Here is a 24,727-nt window from a genome sequence, read left to right as displayed (position 1 = left end):
CGTCTTTATCATCTTTACTGTCACTTTGGGTCAGCTGAGGCGCCGCAAATAGTGCTGTGCTGAGTCCTCGGGCAACCATGCCAGGATTTACTTGATTGTGTTTCTTGGTTTGTCAGCGTCATGTGGTGCTCGTAGGTTTGACCACAGAGGTAAACATCACTTGGGGATATCCTCTGAAATTAATTGTAAGCTGTTACGCTGTTACATTTCTGAAATACTGTCCAAAGAACTCACTCACTCACTCACTCACTCACTCACTCACTCACTCACTCACTCACTCACTCATTTCAAAAAAGACTAACCAAGAGCAAGAAGGAAACATGAGGTATACGTATGGAGAAAATAAGTCATTGCATGAGTAGAATATCATGTCGTTTCTGCATCATGCATACCTAACATCAAGGAATGAGTGGATGAGTGAGTGAGTGAATGCGTGAGTGGGTGTGTGAGTGTGTGAGTGTCGTATGGCAGGAGTATTTCCACAGCTATTTGCCCTTTACTCCCAGTGGAATCTGTTTCGGCAGAAAATCTAGGATGGTTATTCTCTTGCATTGACAATGTATATTAACTCCGCTTTAAACAGTATTCCAGTTATATCACCGCATGTCAGTTTAATGTGAGAGGAAAGCCCGAAGTGATGCAGGTCTCAGACGTTTACCACTTCAACGTGAAGGGTGTAACATCGAGAGTGAAATAATGTCAATACGGTCCAATATTCAAGATAAACTGCCCGACATCGTCTGTGCATGAAGGTCCAATATTCAAGATAAACTGCCCGACATCGTCTGTATATGAAGGTCCAATATTCAAGATAAACTGCCTGGCATCGTCTGTGCATGAAGGTCCAATATTCAAGATAAACTGCCTGGCATCGTCTGTGCACGAAGGTCCAATATTCAAGATAAACTGCCTGACATCGTCTGTGCATGAAGGTCCAATATTCAAGATAAACTGCCTGACATTGTCTGTGCATGAAGGTCCAATATTCAAGATAAACTGCCTGACATTGTCTGTCTATGAAGGTCCAATATTCAAGATAAACTGCATGGCATCGTCTGTGCATGAAGGTCCAATATTCAAGATAAACTGCCTGACATCGTCTGTATATGAAGGTCCAATATTCAAGATAAACTGCATGACATCGTCTGTGCATGAAGGTCCAATATTCAAGATAAACTGCATGACATCGTCTGTGCATGAAGGTCCAATATTCAAGATAAACTGCATGACATCGTCTGTATATGAAGGTCTAATATTCAAGATAAACTGCCTGGCATCGTCTGTGCATGAAGGTCCAATATTCAAGATAAACTGCCTGACATCGTCTGTGCATGAAGGTCCAATATTCAAGATATACTGCCTGGCATCGTCTGTGCATGAAGGTCCAATATTCAAGATAAACTGCCTGACATCGTCTGTGCACGAAGGTCCAATATTCAAGATAAACTGCCTGACATTGTCTGTGCACGAAGGTCCAATATTCAAGATAAACTGCCTGACATCGTCTGTATATGAAGGTCCAATATTCAAGATAAACTGCATGGCATCGTCTGTGCATGAAGGTCCAATATTCAAGATAAACTGCCTGACATCGTCTGTGTATGAAGGTCCAATATTCAAGATATACTGCCTGGCATCGTCTGTGCATGAAGGTCCAATATTCAAGATAAACTGCCTGACATTGTCTGTGCACGAAGGTCCAATATTCAAGATAAACTGCATGGCATCGTCGGTGCATGAAGGTCCAATGTTCAAGATAAACTGCATGGCATCGTCTGTGCATGAAGGATCAATATTCAAGATAAACTGCCTGACATCGTCTGTATATGAAGGTCCAATATTCAAGATAAACTGCCTGACATCGTCTGTGCACGAAGTTCCAATATTCAAGATAAACTGCCTGACCTCGTCTGTGCATGAAGGTCCAATATTCAAGATAAACTGCATGGCATCGTCTGTGCATGAAGGTCCAATATTCAAGATAAACTGCCTGACATTGTCTGTCTATGAAGGTCCAATATTCAAGATAAACTGCATGGCATCGTCTGTGCATGAAGGTCCAATATTCAAGATAAACTGCCTGACATCGTCTGTATATGAAGGTCCAATATTCAAGATAAACTGCATGACATCGTCTGTGCATGAAGGTCCAATATTCAAGATAAACTGCATGGCATCGTCTGTGCATGAAGGTCCAATATTCAAGATAAACTGCCTGACATCGTCTGTGCATGAAGGTCCAATATTCAAGATATACTGCCTGGCATCGTCTGTGCATGAAGGTCCAATATTCAAGATAAACTGCATGGCATCGTCTGTGCATGAAGGTCCAATATTCAAGATATACTGCCTGGCATCGTCTGTGCATGAAGGTCCAATATTCAAGATAAACTGCATGGCATCGTCTGTGCATGAAGGTCCAATATTCAAGATAAACTGCATGGCATCGTCTGTGCATGAAGGTCCAATATTCAAGATAAACTGCCTGGCATCGTCTGTGCACGAAGGTCCAATATTCAAGATAAACTGCCTGACATCGTCTGTGCACGAAGGTCCAATATTCAAGATAAACTGCCTGACATTGTCTGTGCACGAAGGTCCAATATTCAAGATAAACTGCCTGACATCGTCTGTATATGAAGGTCCAATATTCAAGATAAACTGCCTGGCATTGTCTGTGCATGAAGGTCCAATATTCAAGATAAACTGCATGACATCGTCTGTGTATGAAGGTCCAATATTCAAGATAAACTGCATGGCATCGTCTGTGCACGAAGGTCCAATATTCAAGATAAACTGCCTGACATTGTCTGTGCACGAAGGTCCAATATTCAAGATAAACTGCATGGCATCGTCGGTGCATGAAGGTCCAATGTTCAAGATAAACTGCATGGCATCGTCTGTGCATGAAGGATCAATATTCAAGATAAACTGCCTGACATCGTCTGTATATGAAGGTCCAATATTCAAGATAAACTGCCTGACATCGTCTGTGCATGAAGGTCCAATATTCAAGATAAACTGCATGGCATCGTCTGTGCATGAAGGTCCAATATTCAAGATAAACTGCCTGACATTGTCTGTCTATGAAGGTCCAATATTCAAGATAAACTGCATGGCATCGTCTGTGCATGAAGGTCCAATATTCAAGATAAACTGCATGACATCGTCTGTATATGAAGGTCCAATATTCAAGATAAACTGCATGACATCGTCTGTGCATGAAGGTCCAATATTCAAGATAAACTGCCTGGCATCGTCTGTGCATGAAGGTCCAATATTCAAGATAAACTGCATGACATCGTCTGTATATGAAGGTCCAATATTCAAGATAAACTGCATGGCATCGTCTGTGCATGAAGGTCCAATATTCAAGATAAACTGCCTGACATTGTCTGTGCATGAAGGTCCAATATTCAAGATATACTGCCTGGCATCGTCTGTGCATGAAGGTCCAATATTCAAGATAAACTGCATGGCATCGTCTGTGCATGAAGGTCCAATATTCAAGATAAACTGCATGGCATCGTCTGTGCATGAAGGTCCAATATTCAAGATAAACTGCATGGCATCGTCTGTATATGAAGGTCCAATATTCAAGATAAACTGCCTGACATTGTCTGTGCATGAAGGTCCAATATTCAAGAAAAACTGCATGGTATCGTCTGTGCATGAAGGTCCAATATTCAAGATAAACTGCATGGCATCGTCTGTGCATGAAGGTCCAATATTCAAGATAAACTGCCTGACATCGTCTGTGCATGAAGGTCCAATATTCAAGATAAACTGCATGGTATCGTCTGTGCATGAAGGTCCAATATTCAAGATAAACTGCCCGACATCGTCTGTGCACGAAGGTCCAATATTCAAGATAATCTGCCTGGCATCGTCTGTGCATGAAGGTCCAATTTTTAAGATGTTGAATTAACACTAACTGATAGGTCGCGATCATTAACAAACTCTCGAAAGAGTTCCCTGACCCAAAAATACCCTGTGCCTGGGAATATGTTGTGTTTCGGTACATTCAGTCGGGAATTGCTTTCGTTTGGGTACATTCCATCAGGAATATGTTGCGTTTGGGTACATTCAATCGAGAGTATGTTGCGTTTGGATAAATTCAATCGGGAATATGTTGTGTTTTGGTACATTCAATCAGGAATATGTTTCGTTTTGGTACATTCAATCAGGAATATGTTGCGTTTGGGTACATTCAATCAGGAATATGTTGCGTTTGGGTACATTCAATCAGGAATATCTTGCGTTTGGGTACATTCAATCAGGAATATGTTGCGTTTGGGTACATTCAATCAGGAATATGTTGCGTTTTGGTACATTCAATCAGGAATACGTTGCGTTTTGGTACATTCAATCGAGAATATGTTGCGTTTGGGTACATTGCATCAGGAATATGTTGCGTTTGGGTACATTGCATCAGGAATATGTTGCGTTTGGGTACATTCAATCAGGAATATGTTGCGTTTGGGTACATTCAATCAGGAATACGTTGCGTTTGGGTACATTCAATCGAGAATATGTTGCGTTTGAGTACATTCAATCAGGAATATGTTGCGTTTGGGTACATTCAGTCGAGAATATGTTGCGTTTGGGTACATTCAATCGAGAATATGTTGCGTTTGGGTACATTCAATCAGGTGCGTTTTGGTACATTCAATCAGGAATATGTTGCGTTTGGGTATATTCAATGGAGAATATGTTGCGTTTGGGTACATTCAATCAGGAATATGTTGCGTTTGGGTACATTCAATCAGGAATATGTTGCGTTTGGGTACATTCAATCAGGAATATGTTGCGTTTGGGTACATTCAATCAGGAATATGTTGCGTTTGGGTACATTCAATCGAGAATATTTTGCTTTTGGGTACATACAACCGTGAATACGTTGCATTTGGGAATATTCACCCGGGATTAATTCCTTCCAGGTAACACTGAATGTGACCACTGTTTGAAAGGTTGCTAATTGCTCCTCACGCTAACTCTTATTATCAACATTTAAATACATTATAATGTTTTACTTCATTCCCTCATTACCCAAGGCATGTTTATTGAAAGGGCTTACATTTAACTGCAGATAAAGTAATGTCATAAATATCTTTTTGATTTTCCAAAATGAAACAATTTCATATGACATCGTCTGATTAAACAAACAACTTTAAAAAGAACTTGTAGATTTGCTGGTCTTACCGCCACAGACTGTTAACAACATCACCTTCAAAATGTTGCAACGTTTGCATTGTCCAATTATTTATTGAAGAGAATAGTTTTTTTGTTGTTCTATTGTAACAATGTTCTTTCCAAAATGATTGATTGTCTATGTGCAGTGTAAAAACGTTCCATCTAACACTGTCGAGACTAGACGTTTTTCTATAACAATATATACACCACAACTAAAAGCTTGTCCAGCCTCTGTGAGACACGACCGCCTCCGTGGTCTAGTGGTAGAGCGTCCGCCCGGAGAGTGGAAGGTCGGGGGTTCGATCCCCGGCCGCGTCATACCAAAAGACGTTAAAAGATGGTACTTATTGTTACCCTGTCTGGCGCTCGGCATTAAGGGGCTAAAACAAGGACTGGTCGGATCGAAGTCAGTATACTGTGTCTGAGTGGGTTATTCATGTAAAACTGCGGCATGGTATCTCAGTGAGCTAGCACTATAAATCGGCATCAATCCGGACTAGTACAAGCAGCCACACAAACACACACACGTACATGCACGTCGCTATATAAGTGCAATAAACTTGGACGTAAAACCCCATTTCACCTCACCTGTGAGACACAGTTCGAATGTGAGTTTCACTAATATAAAAGGGATGAAGTGTCACAGTTTGATTCCGGCACGCATGCACATTGGAATAACGATCCCTTTAAGACACACACGTATGTTCTCTTGTGAATGAGTGAGTGAGTTGGGTTTAACGCCGCTTTTAACAGTATTCCAGTCATATCACGGCGTGTCAGTTTAATGTGGGAGGAAAGCCCGAAGTGATGCAGGTCTCGGGTATGGTGCTGTCAAACCTAGAAACATAATCGGGCGAACCGGGATTCGAACCCACAATCATAGGTTTCTGGCGTTTTTTTTGGAATGCAAAACATCTCTGATGGTTGGTTCGAAGCCCAGATTCGTCCTGAGTATGTTTCTATGTTTGTCAGCACCATTCCCGTACTCGTGGGTTCTATCGCAGTGGTGAACGCCTAGAGCCTGCATCACTTTTGGCTTTGTTGCCACATATAAAGCGGCGTCAAACCAAATTCACTTACTCCAGAAGACACGCCACAACCGCACGAACTGAACACAGGTGTAATGAAGTCCAAATACAAGTACCACTTTAATAATGATAAAAAATTGAACATAACAGAACCGATACCAAACTGACGTGACAAATGTACAAAAATGATGTTGATATTTACACGAACGATGATTTTTTTATCAGGATCCGTTAAATTCACCCAGCTGCCATAAATATACTGTCCTTTTGTTTAGAGATATCCTCGCTAGTCAAATGACTCGGAACACAACTGACATCCTGTGGGATTCCGTGATTATTCACTCTAAAGTCCGGCTGTCCATCGATGCGGACCGCGTCACGTGCTCCCATGGAGGGACACTCCTGGAAGTAGTTGTAGGGAAGTAGTGTGATGGTAGCTTCCGTTCCAGTTGTAGGGGTGTTCGGGATGTCCTCTGTGTGGGGAAGGTGGAGCATTCCAACCGTTGCCCAAGCAACCAGATCCTGTAACAAAATCGAAATAAATGGTTTTTCGGATCGAGTATTTAAGGGACACTTTTATTCCGTCAGTAAAGTAAGCCTTTGCGTCACTGGCTTAGGTGTTTTAGTGGCGCCGTTTTATATTTAATCTGCATGTGTGAGTAAGTTAAACATTTTTAAACATTTCAACAAATCATTAATTAACATAGTACAGTTGAATTTGTGACATTTCTAAATGGCAAGTAATTACTGATATCTGAGGATATAAGAGCCGACAGACAGTTGCCAGGTGACTGCGGCCAGTGGGTATCAGAGCCGACAGACAGTTGCCGGGAGACTGCGGCCAGTGGGTATCAGAACCGACGGACCGTTGTCAGGAGACTGTGGCCAGTGGGTATCAGAGCCCACAAACAGTTGCCGGGAGACTGTGGCCGGTGGGTATAAGCGCCCACAAACAGTTGCCAGGAGACTGCGGCCAGTGGGTATCAGAGCCGACAGACAGTTGCCGGGAGACTGCGGCCAGTGGGTATCAGAGCCGACAGACAGTTGCCAGGAGACTGCGGCCAGTGGGTATCAGAGCCGACAGACAGTTGCCAGGAGACTGTGGCCAGTGGGTATCAGGGCCAACAACATTGGGATTATCTGGATCGACGTGCTCGACGCAGACCACACCCTCCCTAACAGAAGACAACAGCTGACTCTTGGAAGGCAATGGCGACGTATGCCTTATAACGTCATAAGAAGACTAATGGCCTCGTCATGTGGCGAGTGAGTGCTTGCTACCAGTTGCGGGGAGGTTACACCCGTTGTTAGGGTCATATATACATGATGAGGGTACACTTTATTGCGACTGTCGTTACAATAGCGTGTATGAAAAAGTTGCATGCGGACGACTATGTTCTTTTCTTCGCTCTGACGTCATCAACGGTAGCTGCATGCCTATCTTTTCGGCTTTGGCTATGAACCATTGCTATGACACCGAATATACTTGTTTTGTTTGATATGTTTGTTGACAAATTTTAGTCGTCTTCCTAAAACGAACGCGATATGCCATGTCACGGACGGAAACAATACGCGGAGGTATGGCAGTTGGTTCGGAAGCAGATCCGATTAACATACCCTTAGGTGTTTTAACATCTCTGAAAGAATGCCATATTCGTCGCAGAACCGCTCCTTCCATAAAACATACGACGTCCTTTACATTGAAAAGTTGATAAATTAATCTGTACTTCGGTATCAGTTTTATCACTAAAGAACACAACATTTGAACTGTGAATCCCATATATTCCTGTCACATTAAAGGGATAAAGCTGAACGCTCCGAAGGGCGTAATAGATCATGCCATTGACTTCAAACTGACAGATAAAAATGATTCGGGAATGGAGTAATCTTTTAAACGGATGATTCGAGAATTAATCACTTTCCTTGCAATCAGGCTGGGATTAATTAAACACCTCTAGATACGCTTTATCCTAAAAGCACCACAGTTGGGGCTAAACTATAATCGCTGTAAAGTTGTGCGTTGTGCGTTGTGCGTTGTGCGTTTGGCGTTTAGATTCCCGGCAACAATTACAACAATGTATTACTATGCCCTGCAGTAGATGTACTGCCGCCTGATACTCAGAAATCGACGCATCGTTTCAAATGGCTGTTATCATCTGCTACTTTTAATGAGGTTCGACACAAGTGTCGCAATTAATAACGCCAAAAACGTTCATCATCTGTGGTCTCAGACGTCTGGGGATGTGAGCGCGGCTTCACTAGTTTTACACTTTACCCTTCAATAGCCGCGTTGACAATACACATCACACCACTGGTTTGGTCAGCGACATTTGGGGCAGAAGTGTGTCGACTAAATTTGCTTCTAATTTCGCTTGGGGAGACGACATAGGTGGCTATTTGTAGATTTACTATGTTCTAAGGTGGATAATTGTACTTGACAACAGAGACACTGTATCAGAGGGACTTCCTTAGACAAACAAATGATTAACCGTAAATGATGCCCATGAGGAGATAACTCTCATTAAAGCCCGCAGCAGCTGTCTTCTCTGACGTTCGCGCTAAAGCTCACGATTAGCCAATCTGAGCCCCCGGTCAATGTTCAAACCTTCCAGTGGAACTATTTCAGGCATTTGTGACGTCATTATGAAAGTTTTGTCTGTAGGGATAACCTGGTGATATGAGTAATTCTTACAAATAATTGTTTCAATAGCCGTTATCATTTATAGGCTAATAAGGGATTCGCATATTGTGTTTTGAATATATTGCAACGCAACCTGGAGATTTGAAACCGGTAAAAATGTATCATATTTAAACCACAGTTGGTATGTAACCAGCTTAGATCAGATGCTACCGTGTGTTCCCAGCGTTGTCTACCAAACACTCGTTGTAAATAATGCACAAAAACACATCTCAACAATTGATTGTGACGTGTTGAATTTGGTGCGAAGTACTGACAGTAAAGCATATTTCCCCTTATCTTTCATTTTCCCTTATTCGTTTCGATCTTCGTTTCGATCTTCGTTTCGATCTGCGTTTGAGAAAAAAACTGCTTAAAGTCTTGTTTATTACCTGAGTTTCCTACGCGCCTGATACCTGGATATGTTTACATATACATCACCATATGGGGACATATACACACATGGGGTTTCCCCATATTATGTTAATGACACTGTGGTGCCGGCTCTCGCAGTTGATAGGTGATTTGTTTACATTACAGATATTTGCTGTTTTATTATATACTTTATAAAGGGGGTGTTTTTCGACTTCACATGTCCCTTTAACACGAGAAAATATTTGGTGACTAAGAAGGTGTTTCGTTTGGTGTGTAAAACATAAAGACTTTGGTACCTCAAGAGATGCAACTTTGTATACGGAGTTACCGCGACTTAGACCACTAGGACTCCATGAATCAATACTCAATGAACTGAGGTGACAGTCATGAACAGTATTATTCAATATTATTTAGCGAGAGTAAATATTTTAGACAAACAAGGTTCCATTGTAAACTTATCAAAAAATAAATTATTGTTTAACAAAAAAAAATATTACCTGGTCAACAATATTTTCATTATCATCAATAAATGACTGCAAGCTCACAACAGGGTCACCACTGTCGAATATAGCGTGCATGGAGCTGCTGACCTGCTCCTCGTCTTTACGTTTGGTGACGGCCATCTGATAACGTGACCACGTGTATGTGTTCAGGGCGCCACTATCCTCGGGAAGCATCTGTTTCGAGAAGCCATGCGCCTGCAGTCTATACCCTCTCTTCCCCGAAAACTTGTTCTCCATGTTATTGTTGTAGATCACGTGGTATCTAGGGGTATCGAAATTGAACTTGTACGCTGCATCTTGCTCCGTGTGTTTGAGGTCATGTTCAAACGATAGTTGGGGAATCGGTTGTCCGTTGTCATACCAGCTCCTGGTGACGTTGTCCACTTTAAAGTTCAAGGTCTCATATCGGTTGTTTGTACCAAGGATATCGACGTCGATTTTGAAGTTGAACATATGATGATGGATGGAACCCAGCGTATCATCAAGCACTCGGAACCCAAACGGTTTTTCCTCATTTGTATAGAAGGCGCTGAGGATGTAACCAGTTGATAACACCTTAATCTCCAGGGCGCCGCTTTGGTGAAATATAAAGTCTAAGATGTAGTCATAGTTGTACATGACGTACACTGTTCTAAGTATGAGGACATTGTCGACGAGGCCTTGGTAGTATGAGCCGCTGCGGTAGCTATGGGCCTTGTGTCGTCGCGCAGGAACATTGTTATTATGTTCAAAGATGCAAACACTGTTTGGGTAGTTAAAAGGATCTGGATGGTCAGCCCCAAACAAGGTCACAGGCAAAAACGTGGCATAGTCCGGACAATCAACTCCTGGAACTAGACCATGAGCATTCCGACTCAGGCCGAAGGCACTGTCAGCCAATTGGGAGTGCATGGTGGCTGGATTAGCTCCAGCATATAACACTATAATTTCTTGCAGACTTATCTCATATGCAATTCTCTGTCCTCCAAACTTTACATCATAAAGCTGAATAGCACTGGCGTAAGACATCCTATAATTAAAGGACCACTGCTGAAGATACTCCACGTGTTCATCCTGGACTGTGTATCGGTGACCATGGGGCTCATACTGGCGGGGTCCAGCCTGAGGAACACGTGGGAACTGCTTGCCCTTGATGTTGAGGGACCCGCCGAGGCTGTCCTCTCCTACCTTGACTTTGGGAAACCTAAGATTGATCTTAGGGGTTTCTCCTAGTTCGTATTTGTCAATCAGGTCATCAAAAGAGTCGTATAGTTTGTCTGCGTACCAAACCTTCTCAATGTACCATTTAGAAGAATCAAGACCAACCATGGTAAGAAGGAACTGGAATCCAAGGGCGTGTAACGTGGAGAATTCAACCATGTACATAGCATTAATCCACAGCCGTCTCTCCTTCGAGAAGACTGAACTTACAGCAGAACTAGTAAAAGTCAAACACTGTTCAACACAACCGAAAAAATGCGCTCCATAATGTTTTTGAAGGAATTGCTCAATCTTAGCTCCTAATGCTTGCTGAACAGTTCTAATAGCATGGCCCATCTCCACGTTGTTAAACTGACGGATCCTGAAATCTATTGACTTGTCTCTCCTGGGGTTTCGATAGTGATAGGTTGGTTTGGGTAGCGGTCCCACCACATATTCCTCCACGGCTGGCGGGTTGAAGGAAGGCAGGAACAGCACAGCAAGAGCTTCGCGTGCGGGTGGTCTCCCCTTGTTGTCCAGAAAGTGCAAGGCGGAAGATTTGTTTGGCGTTTGTAACTCAATACTGAAGATAAAATTACTAGTTAACTCTGCTTTAAAAGCCTCCACTAATTCAAAATCTTTGACTTTGAATAAGTATTGCTCCACAGATTTGATCTCTTGTGATCTCAGATCCTGGAATATATTGCTGTATGAAGGTGGCTTTAACCTGGAGCTGGAGTTCCCTCCACACGGCGGGGCTGTAGGCACTGTATGGGTGTCGTTGGGGTTCGGGTAAACTGATGGAGGTGTGGAAGAAGAATGACCATTCAGACCAATGACAGGCTTGGTTTGTGACACTTGTTGGTCATCCTTTGACCAATAGTCAAAAGGCATAAATCGAGTCCAGAGCAAGAATCCAATCAAAGCCAAGTTTAGAAGCACAGAGAGTGATAGGAGTATCTTCAACACAGAAGATTTGCTCATCCTGACTCGGCCTTTGTAGGGTACCTGCAAAATAGAATAAAATATTCCTTTTAGCAAATTTGATATCTGAATAAGATACCTGGCAAAAGAATGTATACATCCATATTTCATAGCGGCTGAAATGAAACAATCAAGAAATGGTTATTCGATGTATTTGGTACCGGTATCATAGTTGTGCTTTGCGCCTTAAGTTTTGCATCGATTCGGTGACTGGCTTCAGCCTTCTACCGTCTTGATAACGTTTGTATGGTTTTTTTTCAAATCCAATTTGCAAGTGTATACTTATACTTATTTCCGAAAAGTATCTATAAAAAGAATCAAATGTGAGCCAGATGTATTGACTGTCATAGATCATGCGTACTTTGGTTTGTTTAGTTTTCACATTTCCTTTCGTGTCGTTAATAATGTTGGTCCGAGGATGCTGCCACCATCGAATGCTGTGCTTACCGTAACCAATCTGATGTGTAGGGCGTGACAAGAAGATATGATTTCATTTGTCTATACATCCAACATTGGCTAAGAGCAAATGTCAACAAAATGCTCATTAAATCCCTAAACAATCAAATTGTTGTCAAAAGGATTCCCCCTCGTTATTCTTGGTTTGTCAGATCCATTCTCGACTGTTCATCAAGACCTATTTGGGCTATCGTCCCCCATTTAGCTGAAATAATGTTTAAAGCGGAGTGAATATATCCAAATTTACTCACTCAATGAACAGAAGCGTGACACGCCGAACCAATAGCTGCTTACCCCACGAACATACGTGCTGCGCATATTCCCAATATCGTCTATAGTCAAACAATTACAAGTTTGACTTTCGAAAGCTAATACAAAAGGTCCAAAATAAGGCAATGACTATACGATCCGAAATGTCGTTCTACTAAAGGAGAGATAACTATTTCAAATGATTGATTTTGTTTATTGCCTTACAACAATAACCTGTGGATTTTGTAGAGCGTAAATCTGGCATTTGTGTTTCCAGGATCTGGTATTATGATTCTTTTTGAGGGTTCCCCCGCTGTGACATTGCTTAAACGGTGTAGAATCACTCACTCACTCATAATTCATGTACCCTCAGTGTATATAGTGACGACACCATGAGAACCCCATTCTTGGTGTCCCCCGTGATGACGTGGGTGGAATATTTCTAAAAGCGCAGTAAACCCAAACTCACTCAAATTCACTTACATACAATATTTTGACTCCGAATGACATTGAACGCCTCTGTAATTGGCTGACATGTATCGACAAATCGATTTGAAGCACACGTCTGCGAAGTCACATGTCTACTTTTCTGACTCATTCAGACTAGTGTACTTCATCATCGTTGCAGGATAATAGCAAGGATTTTGATAACTGTGGCATTTAATTAATCTGACATATAATCCATTCATCGAATCGAAACAGTCTCTTACGGATTCATGACGGAAACGTTCTCCAATCTTGTTCTTGGAGCTGATCTCATGTTTGTATCTACAAGGTACATCAACCATAAGCATAATGTTATATTAATTTTGAGCAGGTGGGATCACATTCTTACGAAGAGGCAAAATCTGTGATAAGATTAAACAAATAAATTGCATGTCATTCCGTGACAACTGATTTACTAACTAAGCAGTTGTTTTAGCGTTTATGTTTCCAAGAACAGAAAAGAAAGGCCAGGCCCAACTAACGAATTACTGTTTCCTGATCAGCTGACTACAGAATGGATGGGGCTTGTGCCGCGTTATTGTGCTGAAATATGTCACTGACATATAATTTTCTACAGTTGTTTGTGTTGATGATTAAATAAGCATTTTGTGAAGTTATTATCGTTGACGTATTTATTTATATGAATTGATTTCAATACTTTTTTTGCGTTTATGGAGTTGTAAAGGTTAAAACTCAATGTGGGAAGACCTGTTTTTACGTTTGAAAGTCTATTCTTAATTACTCAGTACTTTGTATGTAGTTCAATAAAAATATTCTCTCGGAGATAAAGTTTTGATTTCTTCACCCACCTAGGCATTCAATATGATACTTATATTTAAAAATGTCAATGAGAAATAACAAGTTTGATTTCCATGTACAATATGTTTGAAAACATGAACAGTTTGAAATCAACACAGTTTAATGTATACTTCATTCTTTTAAAGGGTAGATGCGATCTTATGTGATTATCATGACACGAATTGTATATATACCGCACACCTGAAAACCTGGCATAATAATAATGAAGAAACATACACAAAAGTTACAAACATCATTATCGCAATACATCACACAATGAAACTCGTCAAAAGTGACATTGCCCTTCCAACTGAAATATCCAATAATCAAAGGAACCAGGGTAAGCTTGATGGCCCCTGGGGTGTTGTCAACGAGGGGGGCCTCACGATGAAGGTGACTGCCGGGAATATGTAGGGGGTGCGGCAAGTGACAGTTTGTATTTTTACTATCATGCATCACATGTGATGATTTGCGACGACAGGCTACTCAGTCATAGTTTTTTCCATAATGCGTCCTTTCATATAAGTGGGCACAGGTGGCCCAGTCGTCTAAGGCGGCGCGATTCGCTGTGCAGATTTGCGCCCCTTGGGCATGCCAGAAACTTATGTTGGGGGTTCGAATCCAGGTTCGCCCCGATTATGTTCCTAGGTTTGTCAGCACCATACCCGTGCCCGTGGGTTTCACCGAAGTGGTAAATATCTGAGACCTGCATCACTTCGGGCTTTCCTCCCACATTAAGCTGACACCTTGTGATATAAATGGAATACTGTTAAAAGCGACGTTAAACCATACTCACTCACTCACTTTTTCATATAAAGGCCGCTCCGTTACAGAGGCTTAGCGCAGCTGAGGCTTACTGGTAGCAATGGGGCAATTGCATTCCAATGTATTAACTGATGCTCGGTTCTACTTGGGCATCGCAACATAGTGGCAAAACAAATTAAGTATATGCAAATAAAAATCAGAATTATCTTTGATGTTAAGGAAATTCAAACAGAACAATTCATTATTGATTATGGAATTAAACGTGAAAAACATGTGTGTAGATTTGGTTCCCATATGGACTTTCCCAAATGTTGGCTAGCAAGACAATAGATGGGGTTGAGGTGAGTTGAGCCTTTTAACAAACAGGTGAACACCATATCAAGGAAAGCGACTTCCAGATTAAAAATGAAGAGTAGTGAATAAATGTTATTTTACGCCACAGTATTCCAGTCATATCACAGCAAGGGATACATAATTGAGCATAGGCCAAGCACACATCTGGCTGAGAGCATGAGAAAGATCAACGAGCCTACAAGTATGGTGTGCAGAAGCCCATACTGCTCTGGGCCCACTTGCACAAAGCGATCTTAGCGCAAAGACTATTGTAAGCCTATGTTAAAGTATGGGAGGTACAATCATCTTAGCGCTAAGATCGCTTTGTGCAAGTGAGCCTTGGACTCCACTAAGTCTAGATCACCGCAAACGTAATCTCAAGTCGACTGAGAGTGTTTGAAAGTGGTATGGCGCCTTTGTCGTGGTGTGGAAACAAAAACGGACGATGGTTAGTCCTACTTTGATGTTTACCCGAACCTCTGAAGGGTGATCTGCCTGATTTAGTGTAACTTCACACCCATTTCATTGTTATTTCCATAACAACCCAATCGGGAACATGGTTTGTGACAAACACTCTGGCACTTTTGGAACAACTTATACACATGGTGGCCATGACGCTGGGCACACAGAAGGTTTCACTGTCAACATCAGTCTATTATTCCCATAACAAAATATGATCCTATCAATATCATATTGAAGAACTCATATAAATACCTAACCTCTTCCTAACATTTAATAAACGAAATTTATATTGCCTTTTCTTCAGAAAACAAATTTGAAATAGATTTAAATCAGTTTGAAATTTAAATATTATTTGTTACTGAGTATTATAAACGTTAGGTCAGAACCAGTTGTAGGAATATGTTCGCATACCTCACCGATCCCGTACAGATCCCCGTTCGTCGTCGCAGATGTCATTTCCGTAGCGTATTGAACAAGGAGAAAGCAGGCTGAACGTTATAACAAGTGACAAACGTGAAACAATGATATATTGACACCGTGGCTCGTGATCACCGTCATGGCGGAACACTCATCTCCATAATGCCTGTGGTTAAAAAATCCCCCTTAGGCTCGTCGAAGATCGAGTAGAAGAGAGGCTCTGTTCTCATTATATCACTCAATCGAGAGACTGGGCGTGTTTCACTTGTCTTCTCATTTATATTTTCTTTAATTCCATGGTCACCCTTTCCAGTGTTTACGCATTGTTAAGCAGGAAATGAAACATGGATTTCTTAGTACACCGATAATGCTTTTGTATCCGGAGATGCATGATGCAAATGTGAAATGCGTTGGAAGAAATTGTAAATTATCTGGCTGCATAACAACACGTTATTGCTATTACAGTTGTAATTTCAAATATGTCAGTTCAAAGAACACAAACGAACAGTAAATTGGAATGATGCCATAGATTGATATTGAACGATTATGTAAAAACAGGTTTACGACTATTTGACAAGGACACCATTCCTTACAAGGCTATAAATAGTATTTTGTGTCAAAGAAAAAAGTATATTCACACACAGTTTAGTTAATTTTTTGTCCCCGATGCTAAACACATACGATCTTCCCCAAATGCGAGTTATTTTATCGTCCTGATCTAAATCTTACGGGTGCACGTTTGAATGATTTGTCATGACTTAATAAATTATCATAAAACTCAAACGAGAAGGATTGTAATTTCACTTTAATCTTGACATTGAGTGAAATACGTTTAAGTTATTACTTAGCTTCTTGGCTTTTTTGGATATAACATTCCTTATAATAAACGACCAATTTCTAAACAACTTAACAAGATACTTAACCCAACTTGAATTTGTCAAAATTCTGTCTGATAAGTGATCCACCTTTGTTCGCTGATGACGAGTGAGCGAGTGAGTGAGATCTGAGAGTGAGTGAGTTTTGAATCGCAGTGGGTACATTAATGTGGGGGAAATCCACAGTGGTCAAAGTGGTCCAAAACAGATGTCAACTTGAGTAGGATGATAAAGATAAAGGGATACAGTTTATTTTGATTTTGAAAATATTAATAGTGTATTATCAAGTTTGATAACAGAGAAATAGAAACTTAACTATCAATGTTTAAAAGAAAGAAGAAGAAGGTAACATGTCCCTTACGAGTCTCAGGAATAAATATATTACATTATAAAGGTACACTTTTAGACGAGACACGGTTATTCCCAGACAGCCCCAAACATTGGAAGGGCACTAACAACCCTGGAGTCTACAAGCTGTACTCATATGCACACCCCTGGAGGAATCGTAGAACTCGACAAAAGGATTAAGAGTCTGTAATGACCAACTTATTACACCAGTGAACTCTCCGTCAGTTTGCTAACAATTGCAGACAATGTTTGGCAGAGAAATCTCTTGGAAGGAGCTATTCAATGAATATAGAACATGTACTAAAGATGTATTACTTCTCGACCTTCAGTTTAGGCTCAAACAATGTAACCAAACAAATTGCTTAAGATACAATTAGTTGATAACAACATGTGTACATCCTCAGTCGAACAGTTGATAACATCAAGCATAAGAACAAATGGTCAACCGTGAACGCATATTCATTATATATAGAGAACGAGGGATGAATTGAGAAGAACTTGGCTCAGGTTCATATGCTGTCATGGTAATGTTCTCTGTTCTCCGCGAACAATTACTTTGTTCCTGGTGATAAAGTTGAAACATGTATATGTTGTCTAACTACATCACGATATTAGTCACAAACATTATTCAGACAGCATCCTCTTACAATATTTACTGTTGTAGCCTGACATCCGCAAATTACTTTTCAGGTAGAATTATACTGTGAGGAATTATCTGTAGGAATATATGCTGAATGTAATGTTGAATCTATGTCGTACCCTGGCATCTGTGGATGTATTGTTACTCAGCAAATACAGCCTTGTTACTTTTGAAATAGATTGACATAAAAACATGAATTAGTCTGTAAACAAATAAAACATTACAAAACAAAAGAAGTCCAAAGTGGTGAGGGCCATAGACGTTCATAATGGTGGGGACACGTACGATCACTAGTATGGTTGTGACAGATCAAGGATCATAATCGAAGCGAATATGACATTCGAACCCGCGATCAACAGGTCTTTACACAGCTAGTTGTATTGTGCCACCTTTACCCACTGAGCTACCTGTGTCCCTCTCCCCACGAACGACAAATACAACCCCAACCTTTGCAGTCAAACATTGATGTGTATAACACAAAACATACACGAAGTCCAACCTGAACTATGCTTTAATGTCACAAATTAGATGGAAAGATTCGTGCTAAAAACATTTGATGTAAATCTTACAAATATATACTGATTATTGTCGGTCTCATAAACATCACAGGTGCAATAGAGGTTATCCTTGAGGCATACGTAATTTAAACGGAAAAAGAGAGACGCGTCACTCTTTAACAACCACAACTTACCTCCTCGCGAATGATATACGAGCTCCACGCGCCTACCAGATAGTGACCTTGACACCTGCTAAGGGGAGATAATTAGCAGCCTCATGTGTGCGACTGAAGGCGTGCTTTCTTATTTCTAACACCCTAGACTGTCTGATGTGTGCGCGGATGTAACGCATTTATCTCGGCAAATACGTATGTCTTTAATCTCAGTGATCGAACGTTTTACATAAATTCTATCTCCAAGAGAAAACTTTGACTTTTTTTACGTCACCTTTTATCGGAAAGAAACGAACAGTATCTAATTGGAACGAATGTATGGTTGCTGCACCAGGGGAGCAGGTCACGTGTTAGAATATCAAAGGTCTAGGAAGTGCAGCTCACCTGCTACTCTATTAAAAACTGCCTTGAAAGCATAAACCCATGTGGACACAACCGTGGCCGATGACCCACTTATTGCTCAAGCTGTTTTTAAAAAGATGTTGACAAACGCCTGAAAACACTTGCAAAGCAGGCAGTGACATATTTTCACATGTCTTGGTTAGCTGAAGATGACAACATGCTGTTTTCTAAAATGACATCCGAAAGACTTGCATGTGTTTCTTAACTATGACAGTGTATGCCGTTTCTTGCCATGTGATGTCACAGGACCCACATCAGTAGAAGTCCTAGAGGGGGTTCTGTACAAGAGTGGATGTCAGCGGTAGAAGCATGATGAAATCGGATGACAACCGAGAATTACTTTTGACAAAATAATTACTGGCGTATGTTTTGAGGCACCCCCAAGTCTCAGAGAAATATTGTATACTGAACCAAATTAAAAACAACTTTACAATCCTACATTTTTAACATTTTGACCAGTTATCATTGTGGGCCCTTATTGTGTATTTAAACAGTAATGGACACGTATTGTCTTCAGATAACACCCGTTTTTGTGCAGGTGAATCGATCAAAATCATGTGCACAGCACTATAGTGGCAAAAGTGTTTTTTCACGTGCAACTGGTCACGTGGCCATAATACCGCACGTGTTTTCAGCCATACTTGTAAAGAAAAACACAAGAAAACAATAGTCTTTACGGCCATTTGTCATGCCACGCCTTTCAAATGTGCAACGTGAACGTGCCATCGGCATGTTGCAGACGGGAACGTCCGTAGCTGAAGTCGCCAGGACGATGGGTTGTAGTCGACGGACTGTTTATGATTTACAGACGTGTCTACAGCAAACGGGTACCACCACTGATCGCCCTCGGCCAGGTCGACCACGTGTGACGTCACATGCAGAGGATCGTCAGATTGTCTTACGTCACCTCCGTAACCGATTTTTTGACGGCTACATCAACCAGAAATGAACTGTTTAGGGGTAGACTGAGTGCGCAAACTTTTCGAAACCGTCTGAGAACTGCTCACCTTCAAGCACGACGGCCATACTGCGGGCCGATTCTGACCCAATTACACAGACGTCAACGTCGATTGTTGGCACTGCCACACTTACGACGGACTCAGAGGAATTGGAATCATGTCGTCTTCAGTGATGAATCCCGATTTAATCTTCGATTTGCTGATGGTAGGCCAAGGGTGTGGAGGCGCCGTCATGAACGTTACGCCCATTGTTGTGTACAGGAAGTTGACAGATTTCGAGGCGGAAGTGTCATGGTGTGAGGTGCTCTCTGTGGCAATGCACGTTCCAGGCTTCTTTTCATCCGTGGCAACCTCAACGCTGCTGCTTACCGCAACCAGGTACTGGCACCAGAACTTCTGCCTTTTATGGCAGCACATTGACCCGGTTTGATCTTCCAACACGACAATGCCAGACCCCACACAGCAATTTTGACAAGGAATTTCCTTCAGAATGCGGGAGTCAACGTCATGGACTGGCCGTCAAGGTCTCCCGACCTCCATCCCATCGAACACGTCTGGGATGCTCTTGGCAGAAGTGTGCGCACTCTCGAGAACCAACCACAGAATTTGCAAGATCTTGGCACCATTTTGCAGCAACAATGGCGTCGTCTTCCCAATCATGTGTTCACAAACATCACAAGGTCCATGCGGAGGCGTTGTGTAGCAGTTGTCAACGCACATGGTGGCCATACACGCTACTGAACTTGTGTGCCATCAGATTCTCGTGCTTGGGACTTATGATTTAAACTGTTGATGTTATTACCGAATATCATAGGTGCTTGGAACAAATTATGGTTACCGCCGTTAATTAAAATCCTTCTTTGGACGTTAATGATTAAAAATTACCTTCTCTGATACATTTGTCCGTTGTATATCATATATGGGATTACTTTTAAAAATGTGAAGTTTTTAATTTGACTCAGTATATGTACATAAAGAAGAACCACCAACGATAATCACATTGACTCTCAACTCGGGTCTTCATGCAAGAAACTAAACCGTTTGAATTAAAACCGGCAAGATGATTCATGCTGCCGCGAAGCGGCCGAACTAACTGGTGCCATATAATAATGATTACTTCTACTGCCACTACTACTGCCACTACTACTGCCACTACTACTACTACTCCCACTACTACTACTACCCCCACTACTACTACTACTACTACTACTACTACTAAAACTACTACTACTACTACTACTACCTCTGCAACTACTTTTACTACTACTCTCCCAACTATTACTACTACTACTGTTTCTGTTGCTGCTACTACTACTACTACTACTTCGACTACCACTACTACTACTACTGCTCTTATTATAACTACTGCTGCTGATAATATTATCACTGCTGCTGCTACTACAACTACTACTGTTACTACTACTACTGCTACTTCTACTACTCCTGCTGCTTCTACTACTACTGCTGCTGCTTCTACTACTACTACTACTACTACAACAACAACAACAACAACTACTACTGTAGCTGCTGTTGCTACTTCTACTACTACTGCTACTACTACTTCGACTAGTGCTAGTATTATTACTACTACTACTACTACTACTACTACTACTGCAACTACTATAACTACTGCTGCTGCTGAAAATGTTATCACTGCCGCTGCTACTACAACTACCAATGTTGCTACTACTACTGCTTCAAGTACTACTACTACCACTGCTGCAGTTGCTACTACTGCTGTTACTACTACTACTACAACAGCTGCTTTTACTAGTGTAGCTGCTGCGGCTGCAGCTACTACTAATATTGCCCTTGCTACTGCTACTGCTACTATTACGACAACTGATGCTACTACTACTACTACTAATAATAATATTACTACTGCTACTGCTACCATTACTACTACTACTACTAATAATTTGTAGGATTATGCATTCTGATAATAAAGATAAAGTATTTGTTAGGTTCTGTTGAGGTGTATATGCCGAGTTGCCGTGAAGATGTATTTACTGACTAAACTATATTATATTTTCAATCTTTCTTAAGATTATCTAAGATCTTATTATTTTAAAGGTGTAACACAATGTCGGTGGCTAATATTAACCAAACAAAATCCCTGCATGAATCAAAGTGTCTGAGCGACCATTTTATCATTCCTCGCGGGGACATTCTGGCATCTGCTCCATAACGTCTAAGTGTGTCAAACAGCACAATAACACATCTCAAGACATAAATATGTTTACGATCAATAGGAACTATTCTCTCGCGGTCGATGCGCGGAAGCAGCGAAGATAAGTGAGCGAAGTGGCCGGCATTAATTGGCTGTCCACACTTCAGTGAGAGGTGTTCTGGACGATTAAGAGAGGGCCCAGGTGAGGCACGACCCTCCGACTCCGTCAAGAGGGACATGCCGCATAGGGTAGACAGTTGCAATACGAAATGGATATTATTTCGGGACTTCATAATCACGTTTGTCGTTCTTCGAAGTGCGAACGACGCCGGCATGTCACCTGAAGGGCCTCGAGGCTAACCGTGGTATTTTTATTAGTCATACGGAAACTAGTATACGTACATTTCCTTGGCAGCAACGAGCGCGCGTCAATCTAATAAAAGTGGGGCGAGCGGTGTGTGTGTGTGTGTGTGTGTGTGTGTGTGTGTGTGTGTGTGTGTGTGTGTGTGTGTGTGTGTGTTTGTTTGTTGTTTAACGCCTCACGAAGCCACATCCCAGCCATATGACGTCGGTCTGCAAATAATCGAGTCTGGACCAAACTATCCAGTGATCGATATCATGAGCATCGTTTCACCCAATCTGATACGATGACATGCATCAACCAAGTCAGCGAGCCTGGCAACCCGATCCCATTAGTCGCCTGTTACGACAAGTATAGTCACCTCATACGACAAGCATGGGTTGCTGAAGACCTATTCTACTCAGGATCTTCACGGGGAGTATATATATATATATATCTGTGCGCGTGTGTGTGACCATACAAATCTGCGTCTTTGTAAAAGCAAAATACTACTACTACTGCTACTACTACTACTACTGCTACTACTACTACTACTACTACTACTACTACTACTCAATATCTTTAAAAACCAAATGTTGCACAAAGTTCCTCACTGGGGTTACAGTATTTGGTTACGCTTGAGCCGTACACTTCACACCAGCTTGAAATTTTCAAGCGAACGTTCCCACATCCCGGCCTGTCGTAGGTGGCTGAGCATGACCATTGTCAGTTGAGCCTGGTTGAACACGGCCGATTTCCTACTGTTGGAAAAGTGTACGTGAAGTCGGTTGTCACTGATTCCATTGTTGTCCGACTGGTTGCTACAGGACTGACTAGCATGCTCCAGCATGTGCGAGAGGCAATGAACCATCCGGGTACAAGGTAGCAAGGTGCAGAGTCATGTGTCTGTTTATAGATGGAAGAGCTGGTGTTGTACATGACATATTGGTTCATGCACCCCGTGTGGCCTCACGTTTAATCAAGATGTATAAGATAGGCATGCTTATTAGATAACCACCTTGGTATGTGTTTGTGACACGTGTCACAGGTGGGGCAGGATATGTTCACCATTTCGTAAACATCTGGTGTCATCAATATTTGATGGTGATTTCATAACACCTGTTCATGATATAGTCAGAATCGTACAATCGACTCTGGTTTGGCCAGAAATTAATAAATATGGAAAGGGTTTTATCACTTATATAAAGATAGATTTCGAATAATTACGAGAAACATGCTTTAAACGATTTCAAGTTGTGTCGGTTATAGTTTGAGGTATTAAAGTCATTTGAAGCCATTGGGTCCTGTACCCTTTTCGCGACCAATGGGATCATCACTAACTTCCAGTTATCCATTAATATAATTTCCATAGCTATTTTGCCTTTCACACCCAATGGAACCTGTTTTTGTGGGCAATCAAGACGGGTTATTCTCTGGCGTTGACTATATAATATTTATATTACTACATTGTCATGTCACCAGTATCATCAAAACATATTCTGGTATTATTGCCTGAAACCAGAAATCAAGACATTAATGTGCCAGGGTGAACGAATCTTTCTTTAAACTTGTTTCAAGTGGCCTGACGTTTAAGTGCTTCAGTATTTATAATACGTTTTGTATTGTGAAACAGGGGCAATGTTTCGGTACGTCTACATCAGATGCAGAAAGACTTGGGCAACTTATTCGTATAAGCTGAAGTCAATGGGCCAGGCGGTGTAACAATAACTACCAACTTTTAGTATGATGCGGCCGGGGATCGAACCCGCGACCTTCCCCTCTCCGGGCAGGCTCTCTACCACTAGACCACGGAGGCGGTCTAAAGCTACAATCAAGGTAACACGTATAATAAATGACATAGACATATAGTAATTTTAACCATCAACCCAATATTCATCACTAGCGTCGTTTTTTGTCGTATATATCAGCCTAAATCCGCTATGCAATACAGATGCCTTTGAGTAAATAAGCTTCAGTTACTCATGACCCGGGGCATGTTGACCTGTGGTCTCCACTGAGGGCATAACAGAACAAACGCCGCTTTCATCACATCAACACTATATGCTGTTAATAAAACAGCTCCACGGTCACAACCAAGTGGGTTTGTGTTTCCACAATTGACGTACAGTTTGACCAATTTATCTCGAATGTACCGATATCTCGAACCTATACCTATACCGCCTGACTATGTAAATACACATAAAATTGACCGCTTCGATATAAAAATATATAGCCCTTGCTCGAACATTGGACTCGGTTACTCGAATGTCCAGATACCTCGAAGTTACAACAATGACCCGCTAGGTTCGAGATACCGTAATTGTAACTCTTCTTTTACAAGTGTGATCAGGCTTACTGTAAAGGCTTTGCGCAAAACTTCTAATATACAATATGTCTGACATATAGCGATGAGGTAAT

At 41.5% G+C, this 24,727-nt stretch overlaps 1 protein-coding gene across 3 annotated transcripts in view; it reads right to left on the bottom strand.

Annotated features, from left to right (window-relative positions):
• Positions 1-6,328: 6,328 nt before the first annotated feature.
• LOC124146827 (putative amine oxidase [copper-containing]) overlaps positions 6,329-24,727 on the bottom strand; it is a 35,949-nt gene continuing 17,550 nt past the window's right edge. For 2 of the 3 annotated variants that reach the window (XM_046517308.2, XM_046517306.2), the window contains 2 exons: positions 9,771-11,963; positions 6,329-6,743 (listed from right to left, as the gene is read on the bottom strand). In XM_046517308.2, coding sequence (XP_046373264.1) covers positions 6,459-6,743; positions 9,771-11,939 — 2,454 coding nt within the window. In that variant the 5' untranslated portion in view covers positions 11,940-11,963 and the 3' untranslated portion in view covers positions 6,329-6,458. Of the gene's footprint in view, positions 6,744-9,770; positions 11,964-15,899; positions 15,994-24,727 lie in introns of those variants that run through there. The other variant, XM_046517307.2, reaches the window with a different exon arrangement.

The sequence above is a fragment of the Haliotis rufescens genome, unplaced genomic scaffold (assembly GCF_023055435.1).
Source record: "Haliotis rufescens isolate VD_foot unplaced genomic scaffold, xgHalRufe1.0.p SCAF_106, whole genome shotgun sequence".
NCBI classification, from domain to species: domain Eukaryota; kingdom Metazoa; phylum Mollusca; class Gastropoda; order Lepetellida; family Haliotidae; genus Haliotis; species Haliotis rufescens.
Note: the sequence above shows the minus strand (reverse complement) of the source record. Positions and strands in the feature narration are given on the sequence as shown.